At 37.2% G+C, this 25,587-nt stretch overlaps 1 protein-coding gene across 2 annotated transcripts in view; it reads left to right on the forward strand.

Annotated features, from left to right (window-relative positions):
* LOC306870141 (thioredoxin reductase 2, mitochondrial-like) overlaps nucleotides 1-24,510 on the forward strand; it is a 28,675-nt gene extending 4,165 nt beyond the window's left edge. For both annotated transcript variants that reach the window (XM_079417247.1, XM_079417246.1), the window contains 9 exons: nucleotides 5,003-5,022; nucleotides 5,974-6,065; nucleotides 6,850-7,024; nucleotides 12,490-12,626; nucleotides 16,303-16,398; nucleotides 17,283-17,375; nucleotides 18,207-18,278; nucleotides 19,982-20,079; nucleotides 21,049-24,510. In XM_079417247.1, coding sequence (XP_079273373.1) covers nucleotides 5,003-5,022; nucleotides 5,974-6,065; nucleotides 6,850-7,024; nucleotides 12,490-12,626; nucleotides 16,303-16,398; nucleotides 17,283-17,375; nucleotides 18,207-18,278; nucleotides 19,982-20,079; nucleotides 21,049-21,172 — 907 coding nt within the window. In that variant the 3' untranslated portion in view covers nucleotides 21,173-24,510. The remainder of the gene's footprint in view (nucleotides 1-5,002; nucleotides 5,023-5,973; nucleotides 6,066-6,849; nucleotides 7,025-12,489; nucleotides 12,627-16,302; nucleotides 16,399-17,282; nucleotides 17,376-18,206; nucleotides 18,279-19,981; nucleotides 20,080-21,048) is intronic.
* Nucleotides 24,511-25,587: the final 1,077 nt, after the last annotated feature.

The raw sequence follows: 25,587 nt of genomic DNA on the forward strand, positions 1-25,587 counted from the left end.
ATTTGTTTGCAAGTTAATTACATTTATATGTGACCCTGGAGCACAAAAGCAGTCATAAGTAGGACGAGTATATTTGTAGCAATAGCCAACAATGCATTGTATGGCTCAAAATTATACATTTTTTCTATAATTTGGTTGCCAAAAAAAAAATGTGCATTTCAAATATTCGTCGAATTTAAAATAAAAATCCACATTTTAGGTGTGCGTCAGGCAGCCTTATCAGTGCACACGAGATGCGACGACGATGTAGGTATCATTGCATATTAATGCTTTTTTTTTTTTTTAGCCTATCCAGTTGAACCCCCGCGGCGCTGCTCATTCAAAATATTGCGAAAAAAGAGATGTTGTTTACATCAAAACTGAAACCAAGCCGTTCGCACAGAATGTATATTTATCACATATCAGCGTTGCACAAGAGAGCCGCATGTTTAGAAAGCATGTAAAATTTATGTAAGTTCAACTTTTAAAAAACATGTCTCGAGACTTTATGGTGGTTTTTCTGCATCCCACTGCATCTCATGTTTTTAAGTGGAAAAAGTGCATGTATATATATAATTTTTCTATATAAGACAAACCATGGTTCACTGCAAAATTCAGACAGCTCCATCAGGCCAAAGAAGATGCTTACAGGAATGGGGACACAGTCTTGTATTAACAGGCCAAATACACACTGCAAAGGGAGATCAGAATGGCAAATAGGAATTATTCCAATAAGCTAAGGATTCAATTCTCTTCCAGTGATTCTGCTTCAGTGTGGAAAGGTCTGAAAGACATCACCAATTACAAGACACCGCCCCCCAGCACTGTGGAGAATCAACAACTGGCAGACGATCTGAATGAGTTTTACTGCAGGTTTGAAAAAACACCATTCACACCTCTTGCAGCCCCCCTCTCCCCCACACCTGAACTGCAGATAAGAGAAGATGACATGCGCCAGGTCTTCAAAAAGAACAAGAGAAGGAAGGCACCAGGCCCAGACGGTGTGACACCAGCCTGTCTGAAATCCTGTACTGACAGATCACTGGAGCTGTGCGAAGTCCCTTCATGCTTCAAACGCTCCACCATCATTCCTGTCTCAAAGAAAAGGTTAAGGAGCTGGCTGTCTGGTGCAGTCTTAACAACCTGGAGCTCAACACGCTCAAAACTGTGGAGATGATCATGGACTTCAGGAGAAACCCCCCTGCTCTCCCCCCACTCACCATCATGAACAGCACTGTGACTGCAGTGGAGTCATTCAGATTCCTGGGCACCACCATCTCTCAGGACCTGAAGTGGGATATTCACACTGACTCTATTGTTAAAAAGGCCCAGCAGAGGTTGTACTTCCTTCGCCAGCTGAGGAAGTTCAACCTGCCACAGGACTTGCTGAAACAGTTCTACTTGGCAGCCATATCACCCTGCAGCCCAAGACTGGTTGCCCACTGAAGCTAAGCAGGGTTGAACCTGGTCAGTACCTGGATGGGAGACCTCCTGGGAAAACTAGGTTGCTGTTGGAAGAGGTGTTAGTGAGGCCAGCAGGGGGTGCTCACCCTGCAGTCTGCGTGGGTCCTAACACCCCAGTATAGCGACGGGGACACTATACTGTAAAAAGCACTGTCTTTTGGATGAGACGTTAAACCGAGGTCCTGACTCTCTGTGGTCATTAAAAATCCCAGGATGTCCTTCGAAAAAGAGTAGGGGTGTAACCCCGGCATCCTGGCCAAATTTGCCCATTGTCCTCTGACCATCATGGCCTCCTAATCATCCCCATACACTGATTGGCTGCATCACTCTATCTCCTCTCCACCAATAAGCTTGTGTGTGGTGGGCGTTTTGGCACAATATGGCTGCCGTCGCATCATCCAGGTGTATGCTGCACATTGGTGGTGGATGAGGAGATTCCCCCCTTCCATGTAAAGCCCTTTGAGTACCCAGAAAAGCGCTATATAAATGTAACATTATTATTATTATTATTATTACTCTGCCCTCATTGAATCCATCCTCTGCACTTCAATAACTGTCTGGTTCAGCTCAGCTACCAAATCTGACCTCAGAAGACTACGGAGGGTAGTCCGGACTGCTGAGCGAATCATTGGTACAACCCTCCCCACTCTCCAAGAACTGTACTCATCCAGAGTGAGCAAAAGGGCTGGTAAAATCACTCTGGACCCCTCACATCCAGTACACTCCCTCTTTGAACTGTTACCATCTGGACAACGCTACAGAGCTCTGAGCACCAGAACGACCAGACACAGGAACAGTTTCTTCCCTCAGGCAATCCATCTCATGAACATTTAACTCTTAACAATAAACATGAAACACACAACACTATCATACTTTTTATTTTTTATTTAACACACATACTTGTTGCATTTAAAATTTGCACCTAACATACCTGTACATACTGAATTATTTATTTTGTATATTGTGTTTGTGCTATTTTGCATATTGTCCATTTTGTGCATTTGCACATTATTTTAATTTTATTTATTATTATTATTATCTGTGTCCTGTCGCTGTCATTCTGTCGCACTGTGGAGCTACTGCCACTAAACCAAATTCCTCGTATGTGCAAACATACCTGGCAATGAAGCGCATTCTGATTGTGATAAGAATCCCAAATCAAGTTAAGATTTGCTTCTGTAATACGAATTTGCAAAAAATCCTAATTTAACATCATATCTTAAGATAAGAAACTTTCTGTAATACGCCCAGGGTCACATATTATATTTTATTTATAACTTTATTTAGAGATTAACTTCTGCTTAAACTCATTCAGTATTTTCAGTTCCTTCCCCTCAACTCAAGTCACGCTATAGTTTCTGCCGTGGCCGTATCCTCTCAGACAGGTGATGTTGTTTTGCCGTTGAGCTGTCAGCTTGTACAGGTGTGATTTCAGACCGCTGCCAGTAACAGAGCTCATCCTGTGGAAGTGGTGAGACCTTGGTGACTGACGGGCATGAACAAGACCATTGGCACGCATGCCCGAGAGGGCCAAGGAAAGCCTTTTACATTGACTTGTGCAGTCGTTTCCACCAAAACAACAGAGCGTCTGTCAGGACTGATGACACACTGTATGCTTTAGATTCTGAAGACTACCAAATGATGCATTCAGTATAATATCAACCCTTGGGCTCATTGCATAAACATCAATGTTGAAAATAACTTGTTTTGAAGGAACCAGGTAACTATTTTGCCTGTGGTTCAGGTGTCCGAAAGGCCTCGGGACCCACAGATGCTCATGCGGTAAATAGTCCTCTGTCCTGTTATCTCTCTCTGCTCTGCTCTGCTGAAATGAAAGCAGGCTCAGTCTGGGCAGACGTTAGGGAAGGCACAGCATGAATGATCTTATCAAGGTCAGGGTTATTATAAAAGTGCTGGCCAAGGTTGACCGAGTCTACAGTGACCGCAGTTCCCACACACTCCCCAGAATCAACTCTCTGCCGCTGGTGAGACTTTGGCTGAAGAGAATGTTATGCTAACAGTAAAGGCCTACGGTTATTTAAGGACATGATCAAATATGAGCTGTAATTTTTGTGTGTGTTTATGAGACTGAAATAAATTTATGGGAGAGAGAGGTAATGTAATTGGGAAACATGGCAATATGATTATGCAGGGTTTTTTGTGTGTGTTTAGTGTGCAATTATTTAAAATTGGCGCATAGCATTGCACATAAAACTTTTTCATTCATTTGTGTTGGACTATGCATAATTATATTATTATGCTCAATCTAGGCCATCTGGGTTATTATATAGAATGAATAATATAGTGTTTTTACGAAGAATAATTTAGAACTTTGTATCTGTATTTAAAATACTCCTATATAACAAATATTAAAAACTTTTTACTATTATTAATATTTAATTGTACACTACTGGTCAAGTTTTGAATAGGCCTAATTAAATTTCTAATGTTTTTCAAAGAAGTCTCTTATACTCACCAAAGGTGCATTTATTTAAACAAAAATGCAAAAAACAGTCATGTGAAATATTATGACAATTTAAAATAACTTTTAATTTCAATATATCCTAAAATGTGATGGTAAAGCTGAATTTTCGGCATTAATCACTTCACACAAGCCATTAATCCTAATGAAGGAATCAGAATGACTAAAAATTGTAATATTGCAAAATATTATTACTGTATTTTTGTTCAAACAAAAACATAAAAAATAGTTAGCATTATAAATAATACATAATTAAACATTAAAATGATTGTAAATGACCACTAGTGTATATATGCCATTACAATGTTATGTGAATGTGTGTGGACATGCAAATTGTCTAAACATTTAAAGATGTTTAATTTAAAATTTTATTTTGCATGTTCAGCAGAGTTAAATTGATTCAATAATTTGACTAATTTCAGTATACTGTAGAGCACAACGGACAAATGATTCCTCTGAATGACGTTGGTGGTCAACAGATTACATGTGAAGGGAGAAGAAGTGTAAATGAATTTGCTTTAATTTACGTTAGTCATTCTGTATTTAAAGGAATGCCCGTTCGTACTAAGAAGGTTTTTAGTCTGTGTCATTCCTGATCGTCAGACCTGTTGCACTGTCAGGTGGAAGCTCAGGGATGTTTTGTTGCTAAAGCGTCAGAAAAGAGGTCTGAGATTAGTCTCCTAATCCCTCCATAAGATGCTGCACAAAAGAGCAGTAAGTGCAGATGTGCATTAGCAGTGTTGTTTGAGTGCATGTGATGATGCTCCGGTGTAAGTGAGCGTCACTCAGCAGCACCGTGTAGGGACATCCTCGAGGATTAGACCTTGTGTTAACAATTAGACTTCACCGTGACCGTGAATCTCAGGGTGGATTAAAGCTGATGTCACACGTCGTCGACCACACACACAGTCATCTTTACTGTGCTTTCCTCTTTCTGTGCTTTGCTGTTAGTAAAGTAAATTTTTGTTCTCTTTAGATGGTTTAGCATCATTTTACATCGTTTCCTGTGTGCTGTGACTGGTTTTGTTCATGCTGTTCATCTGTGATCTCATCCATTGCTGTTTCTGTGTGTTTCAGGTTGGTTGTTGGTGCCAGTTGTATCCTTCAAAGCTGTCACTTACTGTACAGGGCGAGTGTCTACTTGCCCAGATACACAATGATTAATCAATAAGAGCATTTATGCTGATAAATCAGCTTAAGATGAAAACCGTGTTACCATGAGATTTTGTTTTAGTGTTTTTCTTTACCAGAATGCATGTAAAGGTCTGTATATAGCATAGTGGGTGAAAACCTCTAGGTTTGCTTAAATGGTTTTTAACCTTTACCCAATATAAAAACACTTTACATTTCTATATATGTTGTTAGGTTATTAAGAATAATTATTTTATGATTGTGCAAGTAAACGCACTTAATGACAGATTATTCCACTGTTTTTATCCCACATAACATATAGATGTTTTTAAGCCACAAAGTGATTTCCTAAAAAGCCATTTGATTAATTATTATTATTATTATTATTATTATAGTTATTATTAAAACTCTTAATTTATCATTTCGTTTTATATTTCATTTTCCAGGAATTTTGCCTCCTAGACTATGAGATTAATAAAATATCAATTAGCATTAAAATGTGTATATATATATATATATATATATGAGGCCGGGTCTTCTATTTTATCAAAGTGAGTTTCTTTTTTGTTTTGCAGGAAAATGTGCATAGAAAAGAAAAACACACATTTATTATTATTATGGACCATTTTCACAAGACTGTGATGACGCTTTTAACGGTCATCAGCATCGTAAATCCTCAAGTCTTTTAGATTTTATTTATTTATTTTTTAATGTATGTACATTTATAACACTATACTACAAAAAAAACTAGTTAACACTAATGCGAGGGTGTTTCTAATGCAGCGATTATGGGAGGAACGCTAAATTTGACATCGTTCTCTCTTCTGACTGCCGTTATCAGTCTATCTCAGTTTTTATTATTATGATTATTATTTTAGTAAATAGTTACTCTCTTCCTTCACTGTGTTTGTGTAAAGATGTAGCGTTGGAATGTGCCGGCTTCCTTACAGGCATTGGGCTGGACACCACTGTGATGGTGCGCAGTATCGCCCTCCGGGGCTTTGATCAGGTGCTCTGATGTATATTACCTGATTTAATTTGTTTTTGAGTTGTGAAATATATAAGTGTAGCTCTTATTGGTCCCAGTAGCATTGCTTTTGGTTTGGGCATTCTTTAATGTGACTCACCCGGGTAGAGGCAAAGACAGGATGAGAGACCTGGCCAGACTTGTTTTATGACCCTGTTCTTTAAGCATTCGTCTTTAATTAATGCTTCTAGTGTTCTGACAGGAGATTTGTCATGTTGTTATTAAGCATTACACCCGCAGTATGTCTGACAGAAGTAATAGAATGACAACAAAGAGCAAATTGCTCCGTTGAACTAAAATCTGTGTTTAAGAAAACACGAGGAAAAGCTCTTAAATGTATTTGAAAGCATCATTTTATTTGTACAGTTACTTTTTTTTTTAGATTGAACAGGTTGCCACTTTGTAGATAAAATCTCTTCTCCTTATTTCAATTAAAATGTTATGCATTGTTATATATTACATTTTAAAAATGTATATATATTTGGAGAAATATCTATTATTATTTGGGGTTTGCTTGCTTATATGATGCTTTAAAGTATTTTCCTTTTGTATTTTTAGTTATTTTAGTTACTAAAAAAATAATTTTTATGATTTTTATTGTTAAAAATGTATTATAATTTCCTCTTATTTACTGATTTGAGGGCGAATGCCAGTTCTTTATGTACTGCGATTTAAGATCTAAATATTTTTTTCTAAAACTATTCCACCTGCATGGCTGTAAAGAATAGAGATTGCTAATATTTTCTTTTTTCCGCTTGTCTCTCAGCAAATGTCTGGTTTAGTCACAGACTACATGGAGGCCTATGGCACCAAGTTTTCCTGGAGGTGTACACCAAAGAGAGTAAAGAAGCTTCCCTCTGGGCTTCTTCAGGTCACGTGGATGGATCTAAACACTAAAGAGGAGCATCAAGACACCTTCAACTCAGTCCTTTGGGCTGTAGGTGAGACCTTAATGCATCTCAGACACATGCAGCGTGATGTAATTCATTAGGCACTTTTCCTTTAGACGAGTTCCACAATGACATTTTAGCTAATTTTATTTATTCATTTATTTATTAAGTTTTTGCACATGCAGTCAGGGTTCCTATGGGGGGGGTGAATTTCCAGACTTTTGCTCCTATTTATTTTTTTAATTTAATTTTTTTTTATTGAAAAATGTAAATGTATAGGAGCCCTGTACACTGTATGTTACTGTGGCCTAACTGTGGCTAGGTTAGAAATGCATAACTCACTCCACACTCTTTTATTTTCCTCGCCTAATAAAATACCTCACTAAATTGATAAATTCAATGTATCTGTTTATTTTCTAAGGAGCCATGTAATAAGCAGAATACGGTCAACCAGTCGTTTTATTAAAGTAAATCCTTCCATTTCATTGTTCTGACTGTCAGGGTTTGTTTAGCAATTAATGACTGTTTGACTGTACATTATCTCTTATTGCTCTAACAGAGATTAATGCTTAAACATGTTCTCATCCGCTCTGATCGGTTATGCTTTCATCACTTTTCCAAAGCATAAATCCTCATACATATATCTGTTTGTGCTTACACCACAGTGCTGCTTTATCAGCAAATCCTGCAAACAGGGTAATAAAGAGAGAGGGATGGTATCATCTAGGGAAGTGTTAATCACTGGACTGAGATCTGCTCTTTAGGACCAGGATGCACCAGGGGCCCCGGGGTCACCCCATTCCCTGCTTTGTTCTCTCGCTCTGGGTTTTCCTGCCAGAGTTGTCTGTCTGTACGGAAGCCCTTCCACGGTTTTCCCCTTTTCTCGTCCCTCAGCATCTCTGTGCACAGATGCCATCCTCTGCTCTGTGTTTCTGTCTTTCACTCATCTGATTTCTCTCATTCCGGCTACAGGGACAATGAGAGGAATATAGGAATATCCGGCTGGCTGGTGCTGGTTTATTTATCGATGTGTGTGCAGTGAGGATGAGACTTCAGCTTCCTCTCTGGATGTGTGTGACATAAGACTATATTATCAATATCACAATAGCAAAACTGTTACATTTATTAATGTACAAATATTAACAGTTCTACCATCAAGCACTATCATATTTATTAACTGTAGCTGTCAAGCAAATTGGATCATTAATCTGTATGTTATAGTCGAATAGTGTTATTATTGACTGCTGTCATGGTGAAAAGAGCTGTCAGAGGCTGATATCCTCTATCACACCCCTGAGAGGATGCTGTGTTTCCCTGCTGTGGCCTCTCAGTTTCTCCCTCCTGCTCTCTTTCCATGGCATTTTTATCTCCCTCATGGCAACTCCTAGAGCAGCCCCATCCCTCCTCTTGTCTTTTACCCCCAGCGGAGCTCTTCCACCCTTCCGCTCCTCCATCCTTCCTCTGGGCTGCACCCTTCTGCAGGTGGCTGCTAAACGCCAGGAAAGAGAGCATTTCCTCCATAGGGTTACCGCTTTTATGAGGATTGAAGAGGGGAAGTATTATACTTTGCATAAATAGGCTTTCCGATTGGTTCACAATTTCACTTATTAACATTTAATAGCTCCAGATTATTGTCGTTTTTGTTAATTTTCATTATTTTGTTTTTTAAAGTAAATTAAATGTGATCATTTTCAACAGTTTTTCCATTTGCCACTATTAAAATGTATTATGCATGTGTTGATGTTGCTTCGAGTGGGACTTTCCTCTTTTTGCATGACCAAATTGAAAAGAAAACCTGTTTGAAAACAGCCATTTATTTTTACAACGTCGTTTAGTTTTGTTTAATTACAAAGAACCCTTTAAAGAAAACTAAAATACAATTTAAAGTTCCTTTTTATAAATCCATATTAATTTATTAGCCTACAGTTTTACAGTAGTAATCTTAAGACTATGTGTTTTGGAGGAAACTGTGATCATTTTGTAATATTAATTATCTGTTATATCTAGGCTAAGCCATTCTTTAGGTTTAATTTAATTAAGGGCATACGTATTTTTTATTTATTAATTTTTTTTTGCATTATAGTTGCCAGGAGCTGTTTTTCCGCTACTGTGCAGTAAAATTTAATTAAAATCACGGTGGAGTATTACAGATCTCACACTGATTTGATGTGTGACTGGAATAAAAGGCAGCTTAATCCTCTCATTTTTTCATCCATTTTTCTCTCCGGCCTGTTGAGTCGATAAGGCTTATTTAAAGATTGTTGTGGCTAATAACATGTTGGCCTTGAGGTTTCTATCTCGTATGACTCCAGGCTTTGTTCTTGTGCATTATCAGAGCCCGCTGTGTGTGTATGTGTGTGTGTGAGTGTGTGTGAGGGAGAGAGTGAGGAGGTGTGGGTTTGAATTCTCAGGCGTAGTCCTTATCAGTGGTTCTGTGTTGTTGTGTCCAGCCTTCACAATGGCCAGCGCAGTTCCAGGAGCCCAAATCAGACAGACAAGAGACGGGAAGTGCAGTGCAGGAATTGCTCGCTCAAGTTTGACGCAGATACTGGTACTTTTCCAGCTTTACTGTAATCATCGTTTCACGTCCTTTTTTTCCAAATGAACCAATAAAAAGTGCATTCTCACTATTATCAGGCTGGCTTTGCCCACACAAGGTCAAGGACGTTCTTTTTCCACGGGCCGTGAAGGATATCTTGAGGGTTTTGTTGCGGATGGAATGTGGTGTAAAACAAAGGATGTCTTTCATGTGACTTGCACCGAGCTTGTAGTTTGTCAACTGAGCCTGTGTGGCAGCAACATCCTTTAACACAGACACACAAATAAGTGTTACATCTATTCAGTACTATTTTATTGCCAAAATAACACCATTATGGGTGATTTTTACTTTTTATTTGGCATTGTAGTTTGGTCTTCAAATGTTTTAGTAAAACATTAGAAGACAAAAATACTGGGCAGTTATACAAGTATATAAATATTCAGATATGTATGGAAAATTACAGCGTGCTACATCTGCCTAATTACCAGCTGATCAGAGCAGATCGGGACGTGGAATCAACGGGGAAATCACGCGGCGGCGGGACGTGCTTTTACATCAATGAGAGGTGGTGTACAGATGTAACTGTGTTAAAGAAGATGTGCTGTTCAGATCTAGAAACGCTCTTCATTAACTGCAAGCCGTTCTATTCGCCGCGGGAGTTCTGCTCGTTCATTCTCGTGAGTGTCTGCATTCTACCGCAAGCGCACATGAACACAGCTCTACAGAAACTCGCTGATATGATCACAGAGAGTGAGCAACAACACCCAGACTCTGTTTTAATCATTCTTGGGGACTTTAATAAAGCAAATCTCTCCCGTGAACTGCCAAAATACAGACAGCACATCACATGCCCCACCAGAGACAGTAATATATTGGATCACTGTTACACAACAATAAAGACGCATATCACTTTGGTACCATCTTGGCGATGCTACAGAGCTCTGTTTCTTCCCTCAGGCAATCCATCTCATGAACACTCAACAATAAACGTGGAACACACATCTATAATACACTAAAAATGGATAATTTTGACCCATGCAATGTATTGTTGGCTATTGCTACAAATATACCTGTGCTACTGATGACTGCTTTTGTGCTCCAGGGTCACATATATTTATATGTGTGTATATATATGTAATACAAAATTATTCATACCCTTGGTAAATATGATCAAAGAAGGCTGTGAAAATAAGTCTGCATTGTTTATCCATTGGCTCTTTAAAAAAAAATCTAACCTTTTAATTTTTTTTTTTTTTACTTCAATTAAAGTGGCGGAAAATATCACATTATGAAACATTTTTCTCTAATCAACAATGGCCACAGTAATGTGTCACTCAGAACAAAACCAAGTTTCTGCCATGACCATCCCAGATCCCTGACCTGAACCCTGTAGAAAATGAGTGGGGTGAACTGAAGAGAAGTCTGAAGGGTCTGGAGAGATTCTGGATGAAGGAATGGTGTTTGATGTTCTCCAAACTCTTCAGGCATTACAGGTGAAGACTCGGAGCTCTTATCTTGGCAAAAGGAGGTTGCAAAAAGTATTAAAATTAAATAAAAGAGTATGAGAAAAACATTTGTCATAACGAGATTTCCCTCCCATTTTAAATTCTTAGGTTAGATTTTTGTAAATTTTTAAATAAAAGATCAAAAGGATTAATGATACAAATGTATTTTCACAGCCTCGTTTGATCATATTTACCAAGGTTATGAATAATTTTGAGCGCAACTGTATGTATATGTGACCCTGCACCACAAAACCAGTCATAAGTGTCAATTTTGAGATTTATACATCATCTGAAAGTTGAATACATAATCTTTCCATTGATGTATGGTTTGTTAGGACAATATTTATCTGAGATACAACTGTTTGAAAATCGGGAATCTGAGGGAGCAAAAAAATCTAAATATTGAGAAAATCACCTTTAAAGTTGTTCAAATTAAGTTCTTAGCAATGCATATTACTAAGCAAAAATGAAGTTTTAATATATTTACGGTAGGAAATATCTTCATGGAACATAATCTTTACTTAATTTCCTAATGATTTTTGGCATAAAACAAAAATCAATCATTTTGACCCATGCAATGTATTTTTGGCTATTGCTACAAATATACCCCAGCGACTTAAGACTGCTTTTGTGCTCCAGGGTCACGTGTGTGTAATAGATGCATATGTATTAGAGTTGTATCTATGGCTCAGGTCTTACTGTAGTGGAGCCGGAGGAAGTTGTTTCTGATCTTGAGGCAGGAAAAGGGGCTTAAGGTTTGTTGTTCTTGCTGGCTGGTAGCATCCACATGGGTACCTCTGGCTTCTGCTGCAAACATTGTTTATTGTGATACCTATGAATGCATTGGGACTCGAGTCTTGAGTGTGTGTGTGTGGGGGAAGGGGGAAGTAGATGGACAAGTGTCGACAGCCTCTCTCAGCCGTCGGATAGGAAGTGACAGAAATTACACTCCAGGTGGCTGATGGGATATGCATCCAGGTCTCCTCATTACGCCCTTTTTTTCCCACTAATCTCAGAGCGTAAAACCACCCCTAAATTCTCCCAGCAGGCCGAGCGGTTAACTCCAACCTCAATCCTCCAAAAGCTGTCTGATATGTCGCTCTTAGGGCTGCGACGATAAATGCAGAGGATGCATTTGTGGATCAATTCTGAGATCTTCCGAATGCATCGTGATTCTCTCTGGAATCGATTCTGGGCTTAGATTTGAACAGTAAATGGCACTCTAATCTAGAGTCATGTAATTTCACCTCAGAATGCTTTTATGATGCGAGATTAATGTGAACACCCTTGTAATTCACTTCAACCTTTTCAAATTTAATGAATGATTATTTTTGGTTCAAGTATGTGTATCAACTCGAGAAAGAATCGTGATGCATTCGGAAAATCTCAGAATTGAATAATTTCTCGATTCGCGATGCATTGATTTATTTTCCCAGCCCTACCCGTCACTTCTTTCTTCTCTTTGACCTTAGGTAGAGCCCCTGAAACCAAGACCCTCAATTTGGAGAAGGTTGGCGTGGAGATCAACAAAGAAACGGGGAAGATAGTCGTAGCCGCCGACGAAGCCACGTCTGTGCCGAATATTTTCGCTATCGGAGACATCGCTGAGGTAGGCGTTATGGATGAATGTCAGGGTAATCGAACACAGCTGGAAAGCAACCAACCCAGGCTCACTGGAAATACATGCATCTAAATAGATTTCTGCTACACCGTTATTACATGCCTTACTGTGGGTTTCACGGCAGTTTCGAAGTTAAACGTCCAGTGAGTGGCGCTGAAACGTGGGTTCATTACGTGACCCTGACACAGTTTTGTTACGTTGATATATGTCACGTATTGCTGTGTTTGTATTACGCTGCTTCAGGTACATATTGTGGTGGTTCATAATTCAAATATCTGAGGAGTTTCACTAAAAGTTAATGCTCTATCGTGTTGGAAATATCCCCTACACCAAACCCAACCCTTAACCTACTTGATAGTGTTAACAAATGCAAAAGTGATATAAAATGCATTTGTTGATGCAGCTGGGCTATTTTAACTTCATTATTCGTATCGAGTGAGCTACCAAACAAACCAACTCAGTCAGAAAACTCACGCATATGAAGCTGGATATGTGACGACACGTTCAAAAGTATCAGTTTTCAAATCTCGCAGCATGTTAAAATTGTTTTGTATTCATAACATAATATTCCTCAAGTAATTAAGCAAAAATTAGGCTTTATTAATCGAAACTGTGGACCTGCAAATCATACTTTATTTGAGTTTTACTACCTCTAGTGTTCATTTCAACCTAACTTGACCTAACTCAAAAAATAAGGCAACCAACCAACAACTTATCATCTTTAGTTCATCTAATGAATAAAAGTCAGTCTATTGAGTTTTAAAAGATCTGTCAGATTAACCAAAGATTTTTTGCTAATCTTTTTAACAGTCCACTTTCTTTTAGATTTATGTTTGTTTTTAAAGCCCACTACATAATATCTGCCTCTTAAAACTAAAGGCAAACATTTATGCTGATGGATAATGTATTAAATCCAGGCGTTGAAATGAGATGCACACGATTCTCAACCATGGTGTGGATCAACAAATGTTAAATCAGTAAAAATATGAACTCTGATCCACATGACAGCTAACTGGCAATAACAGCAGCCGCATAAATTAAGCCAGTAAAATGTAATATTGATAATAATTAACATAAAATGTTTTCAAGCTACAATGCATGCTGAGAACTTGTGCAATATTGTGCAAATTGAGATGACTGAATTTGAAAAGTGGGGAGAACATTTGGATATGCTGTGAACAAATACTTGAGTATCTAAGGTAAACAAAACAACTTTTGCTAGCGACATATTTAGAGTATTTTTGTTCGGTTCACACAAAAAAATTAAACTGACTTCTACTAAAAAATGTTGTTCAGGATACTTTTTTACATTTGTTAGTAGAACTTTTCGAAAGTTGGATTTTTTTTTAAGTGTGGAAACTGCAGCGATTCGTATATATATATATACACTGTAAAAAATCAAAAGTGGAGAAAACTGGCAACACTTTATAATAACTGCACGCTATGAATCATGAGGTCAGCATTAGTAAATAGTCAGTTAATCCTTTATAATGCATTGTTCTTGTTTTATAAGCATATCTATTACAAAGGAGATTTAAAGGCTTTAAAAGTTAAACACACACAACACAGAGGGATACAGAACTCAGAAATATTTATTTCAAGATGCAAAAAAATGAATCCGTACAACTGTGCACTTGATTTATTTATATTGTTTTGATATGAAACTGCAGAGGTTTATTTTTCACTTTTTATGAAGTGTTTCATTTTTTGCATCTTAAAAATATTTCTGTGTTCTGTATCCCTCTGTGTTTGGGAGATAAATGAGCCTTTAAATCTGCTTTATAAATGCTTTACAAGGTTTAAATAGTCCTCACTTTAGATGAGCTCACACAAATAGATGGCTGGCAACTGCTAAATGTTTTATAACTGCCTGACTTAATCATGAATTACAGCAGGAATATGTGTTAATAAAGCATTTATTAACACACGGAGCAAATATTATCATGTGTCTAAATAATAAGTAGTTTATTAATCATACTTTCTAAATGATCTTATGAACCACTGACAACTCCTAAATAACTGGTTTGTAAATAATTTAGATAAATTGATCATTAATAAAGTATGAAAATACAATTAAACATTATAGATATGCTCAAGAACGAAACATTTATAGCTGTATTTATAAACTGCTTACTGCTGCCTATTAATGTTGAAACAGTGCTTTATAAAGGATGAATTGACTATTTACTAATGCTTAACAGTGCAGTTATTATAAAGTGTTAGGTTTAAGGCAACCAGCTTCAGCAGATTTGAGTTTTCGTAAATTCAACAAAAAGTTTAGAAATCTCAAAAATCTCCTACAAAAACGAGTTGAGAACTCCAAAATCTCCTGAAGCTGGTTGCCTTAAGCTTTTAAGTTTTCTCAATGATTTTTTTACTGTATAGGTACGTTTTGAGTTTTGCAGAAATGTAGGTAGAGGCACGTATTTCCAATGAGCCTATATGTTGAAAGCAACACATCTACAGCATATTCTTGTCTGTCAGTTCAGTCGCTCTCCTGGAAGGTCGTCGCCCCGTAAGATCTCCGACACAACTGGCTGCCGGGATCAAATATCGCAGCTGCCCGTCATCCGCAGCAGCTGTGTGATTATTGGCGCGCACACAGAGCCACAAAACTAGTCAGAAGAAGCGCCTTTTAGTCTTTACACCCCTTTCAAAGTGCATCACTTCTCATTTTTTAATGAAAGAAAACAAGATGTTGAGCTGCACCTGGTTACTGCCAAGAAATGCATTTACTATAGAGCTGCCTGGGTGGCGTCCACACACACACACACACACACACAAGGCGGTTCCTTGGACAGCAGGATGTACAGAAGTTATCAGACTGGTTGCTGATGCCATTAGTCAGTGAGTGAGAATTCGCCCCACGGTGCTGCATGTTCCTGTGTTGTTACTGTAGGCATGTTTTTCACAGCCCTGATTGGCAGCCATCCACCTCTGCGCTGTAATCATCATCGTGACGGACAGCTGTGTAATGTTGAGATGATACTAATCTCTGAAATGTCTGATCAGGCTAATCGCACACAGATTTACACTTAACGACATGGCATTTGAACATAATGCAAAGGAAATTATTATTTACAACTTTACTGTTGTATTGTTGTGCATCTCACCTGGGGCCTATTTCATAAAACAAGTTTACCAAATAAACCAGGTTTATTAACCGAATCAACTGACAATAAGTCAGACTAAACCTGTTTTATAAAACAGGCCCCTGCCCAGAACTTATTATTTATGCAGTCTACTATTATAGTATTAATTCATATTTTGATTTTATTTTTATAGTTTAATTTTAGCTTAAGTTTTAATAATTTTATGTTTTGTCATTTGGTTTATTTTGCATTTCTAATTAAATGTTAAGACTTCAACTTAACAATTTATTTCAATTAGTCTCCAGTTACGTTTACATTTAGTCATTTATTTAGCAGACACTTTTTTTCCCGAAGCCACTTACAAATGAGGGCAATACAAGCAATCAAAACCAACAAAAAAGCAATGTAATAATATGAGACACGTTTGTTTTTTATAGTAAATAAAAAGAAAACATGTAGATAGAATAGAGAGTGATAGAGGGTTATTTTTTCTAATAAATATAAAGAAAACATATTTAACGTGTGTGTGTGTGTGTGTGTGTGTGTGTGCGCCAACTCCTGCTCTGTTTCAGGGTCGTCCTGAGTTGACCCCGACAGCCATTAAGGCCGGAAGGCTCCTGGCCCGCAGACTGATGGGCCATTCCACTGAGCTCATGAATTATGAGAATGTGAGTTTGCTGTTACAGTATGCTTTTATTCTCATTCACTCTTTGTTTCTTTACCGGTTTCTGAGCGAATCGCACGACGCCTCTCAAAAACATATTTCACCTCAAAAGCAAAAGGAACAAATAAGAAATTATATTTCAACATAAAGAGAGTGAGGTCTATTTTTTACCCTTATGATCATTTGTACTGTGATATTTGGGAAAATGAAAACACTTACGGTACAGTACCGTAAAACATCACTGTAATGATAAATCACAGTAGTATTTGATATACTACCTGTACTTAATTGTTTTACCTTCCTATAAAACATTTTCATTAGTATTTTACACTTTTTTTATATATTTTTTTATATATGTATAATTACAAATGTTTCACATTTTTATTAAATATAATTAATACAATTACAAAAGCAAAAAAAATACATGGTACAAAAATTATTTATGCTGATTTATTTAAAAAATATATATTCTTGTTACGGTATCTTTTATGATAATGTAATCGTAATCTTTGAGGATAACAGGAATTACAAAAAACTGGACAAATTACTGTAATAAGAATTAACTGTGAGGATATTGTCATGAAAATAACATCTTAGTGCAATATATCTATTTGAAATGTCCCATTTTGTGAGATTGAATTTTCTATTGCTTCTCTTGCTTTGATTTGTTTGGCTTGTTTTGTTTTTACTAAAAATTATATGTTTACTAATAATTATATGAATCTTCTTCATTTAAATTGTTTTGTTTTGTTTGCTGATTAGTTTGCTTGAGTCTTTTGCATACTGTATGTGTTTTATATGTGTGTGTGTGTGTGTGTGTGTGTGTGTGTGTGTGTGTGTGTGTGTGTGTGTGTGTGTGTGTGTGTGTGTGTGTGTGTGTGTGTGCAGGTGGCCACTACAGTGTTCACTCCACTAGAGTACGGCTGTGTAGGTCTGTCTGAAGAAGAAGCTGAAAGGAGACATGGCAAAGACCAGATTGAGGTAAAATACAGCAATTTTACCATGGGTGCTGTTAGCATTAAGTGCAATATGAATAAATGTTCAATACATCATTAATAATAGCCATAAACTTTTCTTCCACCAAGTAATATAGTTTACTAACCGTGGTCTCTGTACATTTGCCAAGCAAGCACAGAAGTTTTATTAGTAATTGAATTGCGGCTACATGTTTGTGTTTATCAGCCATTTTACAATTCCTTTGAACATGCATACATCAAGTAAATGATCTTGTGTAATATAACTCGTGTTTGTTTGTTTGCTGGTTTTTATTGTATTTGTTATACTTGTATTTTTTTATTGTTTTTGCCATGAAAGTAGTCTAAGATGCTGACATGGCATTAAATACTACTACTACTGAGCATGCATGCAAAATTTAAAATATGAAAAAATGCTCTTGATATGGATTTATTATGCGAGTGCTGTATGCGTGCATGTATGTGTATAGTGGGCCCTCGCACACCTGCGTGGCCCTAAAGCATTCGGAAAGGGGTGTGCCTCTGGTTTGATTGACAGGTGTGCAAGAGGGCTGACTGATGCTTGGAGAGGTTGATGAGAGATGATCAAAAACCTAGCATCTCATTGGCCCTCACAGCTGTGAGCAACATGTGTCAGCACGCTCGCTCTTAAACGTGTTCAATATGTACGATTTCAGCACCCCAAAAATGTTTAAAGCAGCAACACGGACACAAACCATAACAGTAGCAGGACTTGTTTCCAAGTGCTTGTCTAAAATGACGAGCTCAAGTGGTTGAGGATGCAGGAAATGATGTTGTTGTTGGTGCATCATAGTTTTTGTGTTGTCTGGTTTAACAGGTGTACCATGCCTTCTACAAACCCCTGGAGTTCACCGTGTCTGAGAGAGATGCCACTCAGTGCTACATTAAGGTACTTTAAAAGAAATATATACAGTGGTGGCCAAAAGTATTTTCACCAGCTAAAAAATGGTTTTAAGTCCGTTATTTCTATCTTTTGCTGTAGTGTGGCAGTAGGAAATATCAGTTTTCATTTCCAAACATTAGTTTTTCCATTAATTGTAATAATGTAAAATGAATGTTTGGAAATGTAAACTGATATTTCCTACTGCCACACTACAGCAAAAGATAGAAATAACGGACTTAAAACCATTTTTTAGCTGGTGAAAATACTTTTGGCCACCACTGTATATATATAGATGACTGGTGATATAAAAAAGGGAACTGACACAGAATCAAACTTCAAATTAAAAACGATCCTCCTATCAACAATATACTGTAGCTACACGCTAAAAACCACTCAGAACATTTAGCAACACCCAGGCAACTATCCTCAACCCCCTATCATTGCATTGACTTTTGCATGGACAAACACCAGTTCTAGTTTTCTCTAACAATTAAAGCAGTCATGAACCGGCTTTTTTTATTATTTTATGCTTTTTCTGAGGTCCACTTATAATGTTGCCATGATTTTTACATCAAAAAACATAATTTAGAAGTAAAGGGCTATTTTCAGTGATGTAGAATCAGTGGGCGTGGCTATACAGGCAGTGATGTAGAGGCAGGTGTTGATCATCTTCTGCGGAGGCGGTGCTTATCCACAATATTATATCATAGAGTAGAACTTTACAAAAGCTGACGTTTTGGCAGACTGCCTTCAATATAAGCTGTTTTTAGACTAACGAGAAAGTTTTGAGTTCTGAAACTTACAGGATGTTTTTATAGTACAATGACCTCTTAAATGTCAAAAGATAAAGGGAATTTTGATTTCTCAGTTCATGACCCCTTTAAATACAATTAAAATGATTGATTTCTCATTTTTCAATGGTCTGATGTTTTCAGCTTTTGGTCTCTGTCTATTTCTGATGTAGGGTTCACACTACTATTCAAAGACATTAAGTTTTAGAAAGAAATTGATGCTTCTGTTCACTAAAATAGCAATTAATTGATCCAAACAGTCAAAAATAGTAATACTGTAAAATATTGTTACTGTATGAAATAATTAGTTTTAGATAAATTGAGATTTTTTTTACCTCTGATCTTTACTTGTGATTTCCCATTTTCAGCAGCCATTGCTCCAATTTACAAACAAATTATTACATACCCCTTACAAAATCATTCTAATACGCTGATTTAAAACCTTCCGCACACCTGAAAATGGCTGTAGTGCATAATGTAGTCCAGAAATTGCAATACAGTGTCTTTTTGCAGTTGCTTGTATTGAGTACACTTACAGATTTGGACATTTTGATTGAAAAAAATATATATTTCTCTATAAGCTCATCAGTCTGTAGTTCTTTTGAGAAATTAAGACTGTTCTTTGCACTACTATCTTGAAAGGGGATAGTAAAATAGTATAATGTGTGGATATAAATACTGTAACTTGATGATGTTGACCTTTTGTAGGACCACTGCTGTGTAGGGTTCGTTCCAAAAGTTTGAATAGCAAAACGTATTCGATATAGATAATATTTATAACATTTATGAATGTCATTAATGTAATTTTTTATCAATTTTATGCATCCTTGATGAGTCAAAGGACCAATTTCTGTCAGAATATAATTGAATGATCTTAATTATCAACGAATAACTAAATCCATGTTCTGTCCTTCTCAGGTGGTTTGTCTACGGGAGGGAGAGCAGCGCGTTCTGGGTCTGCATTTCACCGGGCCGAACGCTGGCGAGGTCACGCAGGGCTTTTCTCTGGGCTTCCAGTAAGTTCCACATCTCTGTTAACCCGCACTAGAATCACATTGCATTCATTTGTTCTGATATCGGCCAGGTGTCTGTTACGTTGCACGTACATTTGCATTTCAATTCAAATCAGTGAATAACAATAGCCAGGGCTCGAATTGTGGGGGGTGACAAAAAGCATCCCCTCTGTAAAACCACCATCCCCTTTTGATTATTAATTTTGTGTATTATGTGAAACTTATCATGCAAGTGAAATGTTAAAATTCTCTAGCCTACTTATGACAATTCACCAACTAAATAACGGCGATTGGCCAATTAGAACTCGGTACTGTAACAAGCTGCCCACAAGCTGAAGCAAGTTTTCGTCATTTTTCACGCAAAATGGTTCAAGCGCAACTTTTGAAGTTCTTTTTTAAAAAAGGTATGATTTTTCCTTGAATAGCATTTAAAGACATCCCCCTGACATAATGTAGCCTATGTGTGACTGTGAGGGACTGAGAGACGATAGGAGAGCTGGCATTGTCCAACTTTGGGGGGAAAAAAGCATTCACTGCACGATGAAGCCTATTAGAATACAGTTAGAATGCCCTTATAATTCCGGCAATTAAACAAAAAATACCCATGTATGAGTTTAATTTTTTTTTTTTCCAGAAGCAAATTATTTAATGCGCATCAAAAAAGACTTAAACTGGACCAACCAATGGACCGATGTCATTGCATAACATCTAAAATGCTTGAGCAATGTCTTGTCAAAGTGCTTTTATTATGTATAGTGCCTTCTACTATACTGCAGCAAATTAAATGATTTTTTGTGATATTTAGCACAAGTTAATCAGTGACTATTTTGTTCTCTTCAACTCACTGGATGGAAACGTTGCTTTTTTTGCAAATGTTTTATGCAATATTCCAATTTTGCGCACAAGTTTAATTCGGAGCTTTGGATGGAAACATAGCTAATGAATACAGCGTCTGTGTGTTTTTATCCACAGGTGTGGGCTTACCTTCGAGCACCTCAGGAATACGGTCGGGATACACCCCACCTGCGCCGAGGAGCTCGTCAAACTCAACATCACTAAACGCTCCGGTCTGGACGCCACAGTAACAGGCTGCTGAGGTTAAGCATCCCCTCCCTGATAGCACGAGCACACGGGAACCAATAGAAAGGTTGTGATAATGTGAGTTAGCAATTACAGGAAGCATTCAGCAAGACTTTCTCTCAGTTTCTGAATCCGAGACCTTTAAACCACAGAACCAAATCTATTTCGATGTAATATATGATATTTCTAGTGCAGTCAAATGATTAATCGCATCCAAAATAAAAGTTTTTGTTTACATAATAGATGTGTGTATTGTGTATATTTATGTATATATATAAATACATCATATATACATAAAATATTTATGCATAAATCGTGATTAATCGCATCCAAAAAAAAACGTTGTGTACATAATATATGTGTGTTTGTACTATGTATATATAAATACACACATGCATGTATATACTTAAGAAAAATGTTATGTTTATATATTGACTATAAATATATGCATGTAAATATTTTCTAAATATATACTGTATGTGTGTGTATTTATATATACATAGTACACACACATATATTATGTGCACAAACACTTTTAATTTGCATGTGATTCATCACAACGAATCATTTGTCAGCACTAGATATTTCATATTATAATTCTGGAGGTCAGTGCTAACAAGTATGTCCTTCTGTGATGCATTGTTTTTAAACCAAGTCCAAGCTTTTTACCACAGCTCACGATAATCCAATAAGGTCCTCATGTTTGCTCTCCAGCATAAGAACGCAGATCCAGGTTAGAGCAACACGAAGCGCCTCTGCGAACAGATAAACACGGCCATAAATCAGGATTAAGGCCTCGTTACAGTTTGCTGAAATGAGAAACGCTGGAGAAAGTGGCCTAATGTTTCTGAAATTAGTCATGCGCCGCTCCTGACACTGATGGATGGGATAGGCCCGTCGTTGCACTGACACCACCCCGTTTCCCAGAGATGTAGACAAATACTTGGTGAGCGGCGTGTCACTCAAACACAGAAGAGAGCGCTTGTTTAGTCCTGGACTTCAGGAGGTTCCCCAGTGCACAGGGGGAGCAGAGAGTCCACGGTACAATAACATACTCTCCTGCTCCTGATCTCTCCAGGTAAAGCCTAAAAGTACTGCTGGATACCTGAAGGTGGCAGTGTTAGCTTCCTTTTTCGCCCACATGCGAGGATAAAAATCTCTGAGCTGTGAAGTCATTATGAATTCAAGTCACAGTTAATCACTGGCAGAATGTTAAGATTAATTGAACACTTACTGGGCATTTATCGCTCCATAGGTTTAGCTTATCTGTTGTTTGTGTACTTGGCTAATAGCTTTGGCCCACGGTGCTGCCGCCCGCTTTGAGGGAAGTTAAACTGCACCTATTCCCAAAAGTTCAATTCATTTTGTGACAGGAAATCTGTGACATCTGTGTACTTTCAAACCAGATAAAGTATGAAAAGCATATGTGCGTTGTTGAAATATATAGATATATAAGTACAAGTGCAATTATAATGCTACATTTTTCTTAAAGGGGTAGTTTATCCAAACATGAAGAGTCTTTCAGTGTTTACTCAGTCTGATATCAATCCAAACCATCTTTATTCATCAAGAAACTGAATTTTGAAATATACTGATTGCATTTTTTATTTTTTACAATAGGGACCACTTAAAAGCATCATAAAAGTGATCTTGTGCACTGGATTGCTTGCATTATCAACTCATTTGATTGGTTTGTGTGAGGAACAGAATGATATTAAAGTTGTTTTTGACTGCAAATGTTGCACTCTTTGCAGCGTTAAAGTGGTGCCCTGTTCTTGAACAAACCATGTCTTCAATAATTCAGTTCATCCAGTTCGCAAAGCCAGTCTGAATGATTCGTTGATAAATTGGACTGATTCAGTTCTCAAGTTCAAACTCAATAACCAATAAGTGAATAAAAGCTTGAAGGTCTCTCTGTTTCTCACTCAAAACTATCATTCAAGAGTCATATGAGCTGCTTTTATGGTTCTGTAATGGTATTTTGTCATATTCTTACAGCTTGAATGTTTCAGTAGCATGGAAAAAAGCAACCAGAATCATTTTTTCATGCAAGCCTTTACACCGGAGTAGAAATACAGGTTTGGAAGAATACAAGGGTGAGCAAATGACAGCAGAATTTACATTTTTGGGCAAAATATGCCTTTAATGGTTTAATAAAATAATAAAGGTAAAATGGGACATCTGCATTTGTAATTTCAGTGCCAATGAAACAACAGATATGCTAAACTTGTAAAAAACCTTGACCGGTGCTAGTCTCTGAATTCGCTTAAGTGCTGTAGTAATACATGTTATATTCACATATATTGTTTAATGGCCATGTCACATACTTAAAGGGACAGCTCGCCCAAAAATGCAAGTTCTGTCATCATGTACTCACCCCGATGTCATTCCGCAGAACACAAAAGAAGTTGTTTTGAAGAAAGCTGGTAACCAAACAGTTTTGGTATGCAGACATTCCTCAAAATATTTCCTTTTGTGTCCTGTGAAAGAAACTCATTCATACAGGTTTGAAACAATGTGATGGCAGAATTGTTATTTTTGGATGAACTGTCCCTTTAGCATTCGCTAAAATCTGTATCTTTAATTAAATGTCGTTATATGTATAGTTTTCCCGTCGTGTAAATTTGAATGGGAGAATGCCATAGACTCAGAAGTGAGTGTCTGCGGTGGAAGATCTGCTGCTGGAGTTTGTTTTTGTTTGAAGTCTAATCTGCCCTGGCTCTGATGAATGAGCCTGAGAGTGGAGAGGAGCACTGCGCTACCAGGTTTATTTGTACCCAGGGCTGATGGGAACGGGGGGAAACGTGTGCTCGACTCAGGGACGGGGTGCTGACTGAAGAACCCTGACCCCAACTCACTACCACCAACAGCTTGGCTCTGTCAACCCACACACACACACACACACACACACACACACAACACACACCCACACACACACACACACAACACAGAAATATGTGGGTGTATGCTTCTCTAAAGTGTACAGATATTCATGTTATCACCAGTGTAATTGTCATGTTACCAGTATGATTCTCAAGTTTTGACATTTTTTTTGTTAAATTTAAACGTTGCATCTCAAATTAAAGCTGAAATGTGCTTTAGACACGTAACCCAGCTTGAGACAGCAGCTCCGATCTCCACATTCACACACAGTGAGGGGTCAGGGTTCAACTTTCAAGGGCCCAGCTAATGATGACTTGCACTAAAAGCCAAAACTGGAGAGGGCGAGTCTGATGTCACCTGGCGTCATTTATTTCTGTAAATAGAGAAGCCTGATTTGGCATTAAGCCATGCGCTGGATAATTTATAAGTGTGTGTAGTAAGATATACAAATTGCACCATTAAAATAATGATGGATTATATTCTGTCTTCTGTTTCTTTGAGATGGTGTGAATTGTGTGAGAATTTAGTGAGCTGCCTCAGATTGTTATTTCCATAGGCAGTGTTTTAATTGTTGGCGTCTGTGCAATGCATTGCACGTTTTTTGGCCATTGTGTCATGTCTGTCTTTTTTTTTTTTTTTTTACAGCATATTGCAATATGAGAGTTGCATTTTAAAGGCATGTCAAGTTGAGGAAAAAAAACAAAACAAGAATTTGCAGGGCAGTCGAATTACAAAAATAAAGCCAGGTTTTTTTTAAAGTTTAACTTTTAACTTGAATGCTATCAACTGCAAAAGATGCAGCACATGAGTGCAACGGTCAAGCACGAGCATTTAAGGCATGTTTGCATAGAGAAACAATGGAAAAGCAGAGAATGCAAAAACGGTCCTAAAGGTGTCATCCTAACTGCCATGGATTCTTATAAGTGACTGATCTGGAGCACACTGTGTAGGCAGCAATCGAATTGCGCTTACATGAGGGGTGTTAAAGACTGAACTTCAAATGCATTTCAATATAAGACTTTAACATAGAAACAACAATAAAAAAAAGAACATAAAAGTACATAAACCTCAAATATTAGTGGTTTTTTTTTTCTCAAAGAAACCAGTACTTTATATTCACTGAACTTTCTATTAAGTGAAGAATCCTGAAAAAAAAAATATATATATATATATAATGCAGCACATAACTCTTTTCAACATTAATAATAATAATAAAATGTTTCTTAAGCAGTAAATCAGTATATTAAAATGATTTCTGAAGGATAATGTGACACTGAAGACAGGAGTAATGATGCTGAAAATACAGATTTGCCATCACAGGAATAAATTACATTTTAAAATATATATATATATATATTTATATTGTTATATCAAGTTATTTAAAACTGTAATAATATTTTACAGTATTAGTTTTTTTTCTGTATTTTTTTTATCAAATAAATTTAGCTTTGATGAGCAAAAGAGACTTCTTTCAAAAAAAATCTTACTGACCCCAAACTTTTAAACGATGTGTGTGTGTGTGTGTGCGTGCGTGCGTGCGTGTGTGTG

The sequence above is a fragment of the Barbus barbus genome (genome assembly GCF_936440315.1).
Source record: "Barbus barbus genome assembly, chromosome: 5".
Taxonomy (NCBI): Eukaryota; Metazoa; Chordata; class Actinopteri; order Cypriniformes; family Cyprinidae; genus Barbus; species Barbus barbus.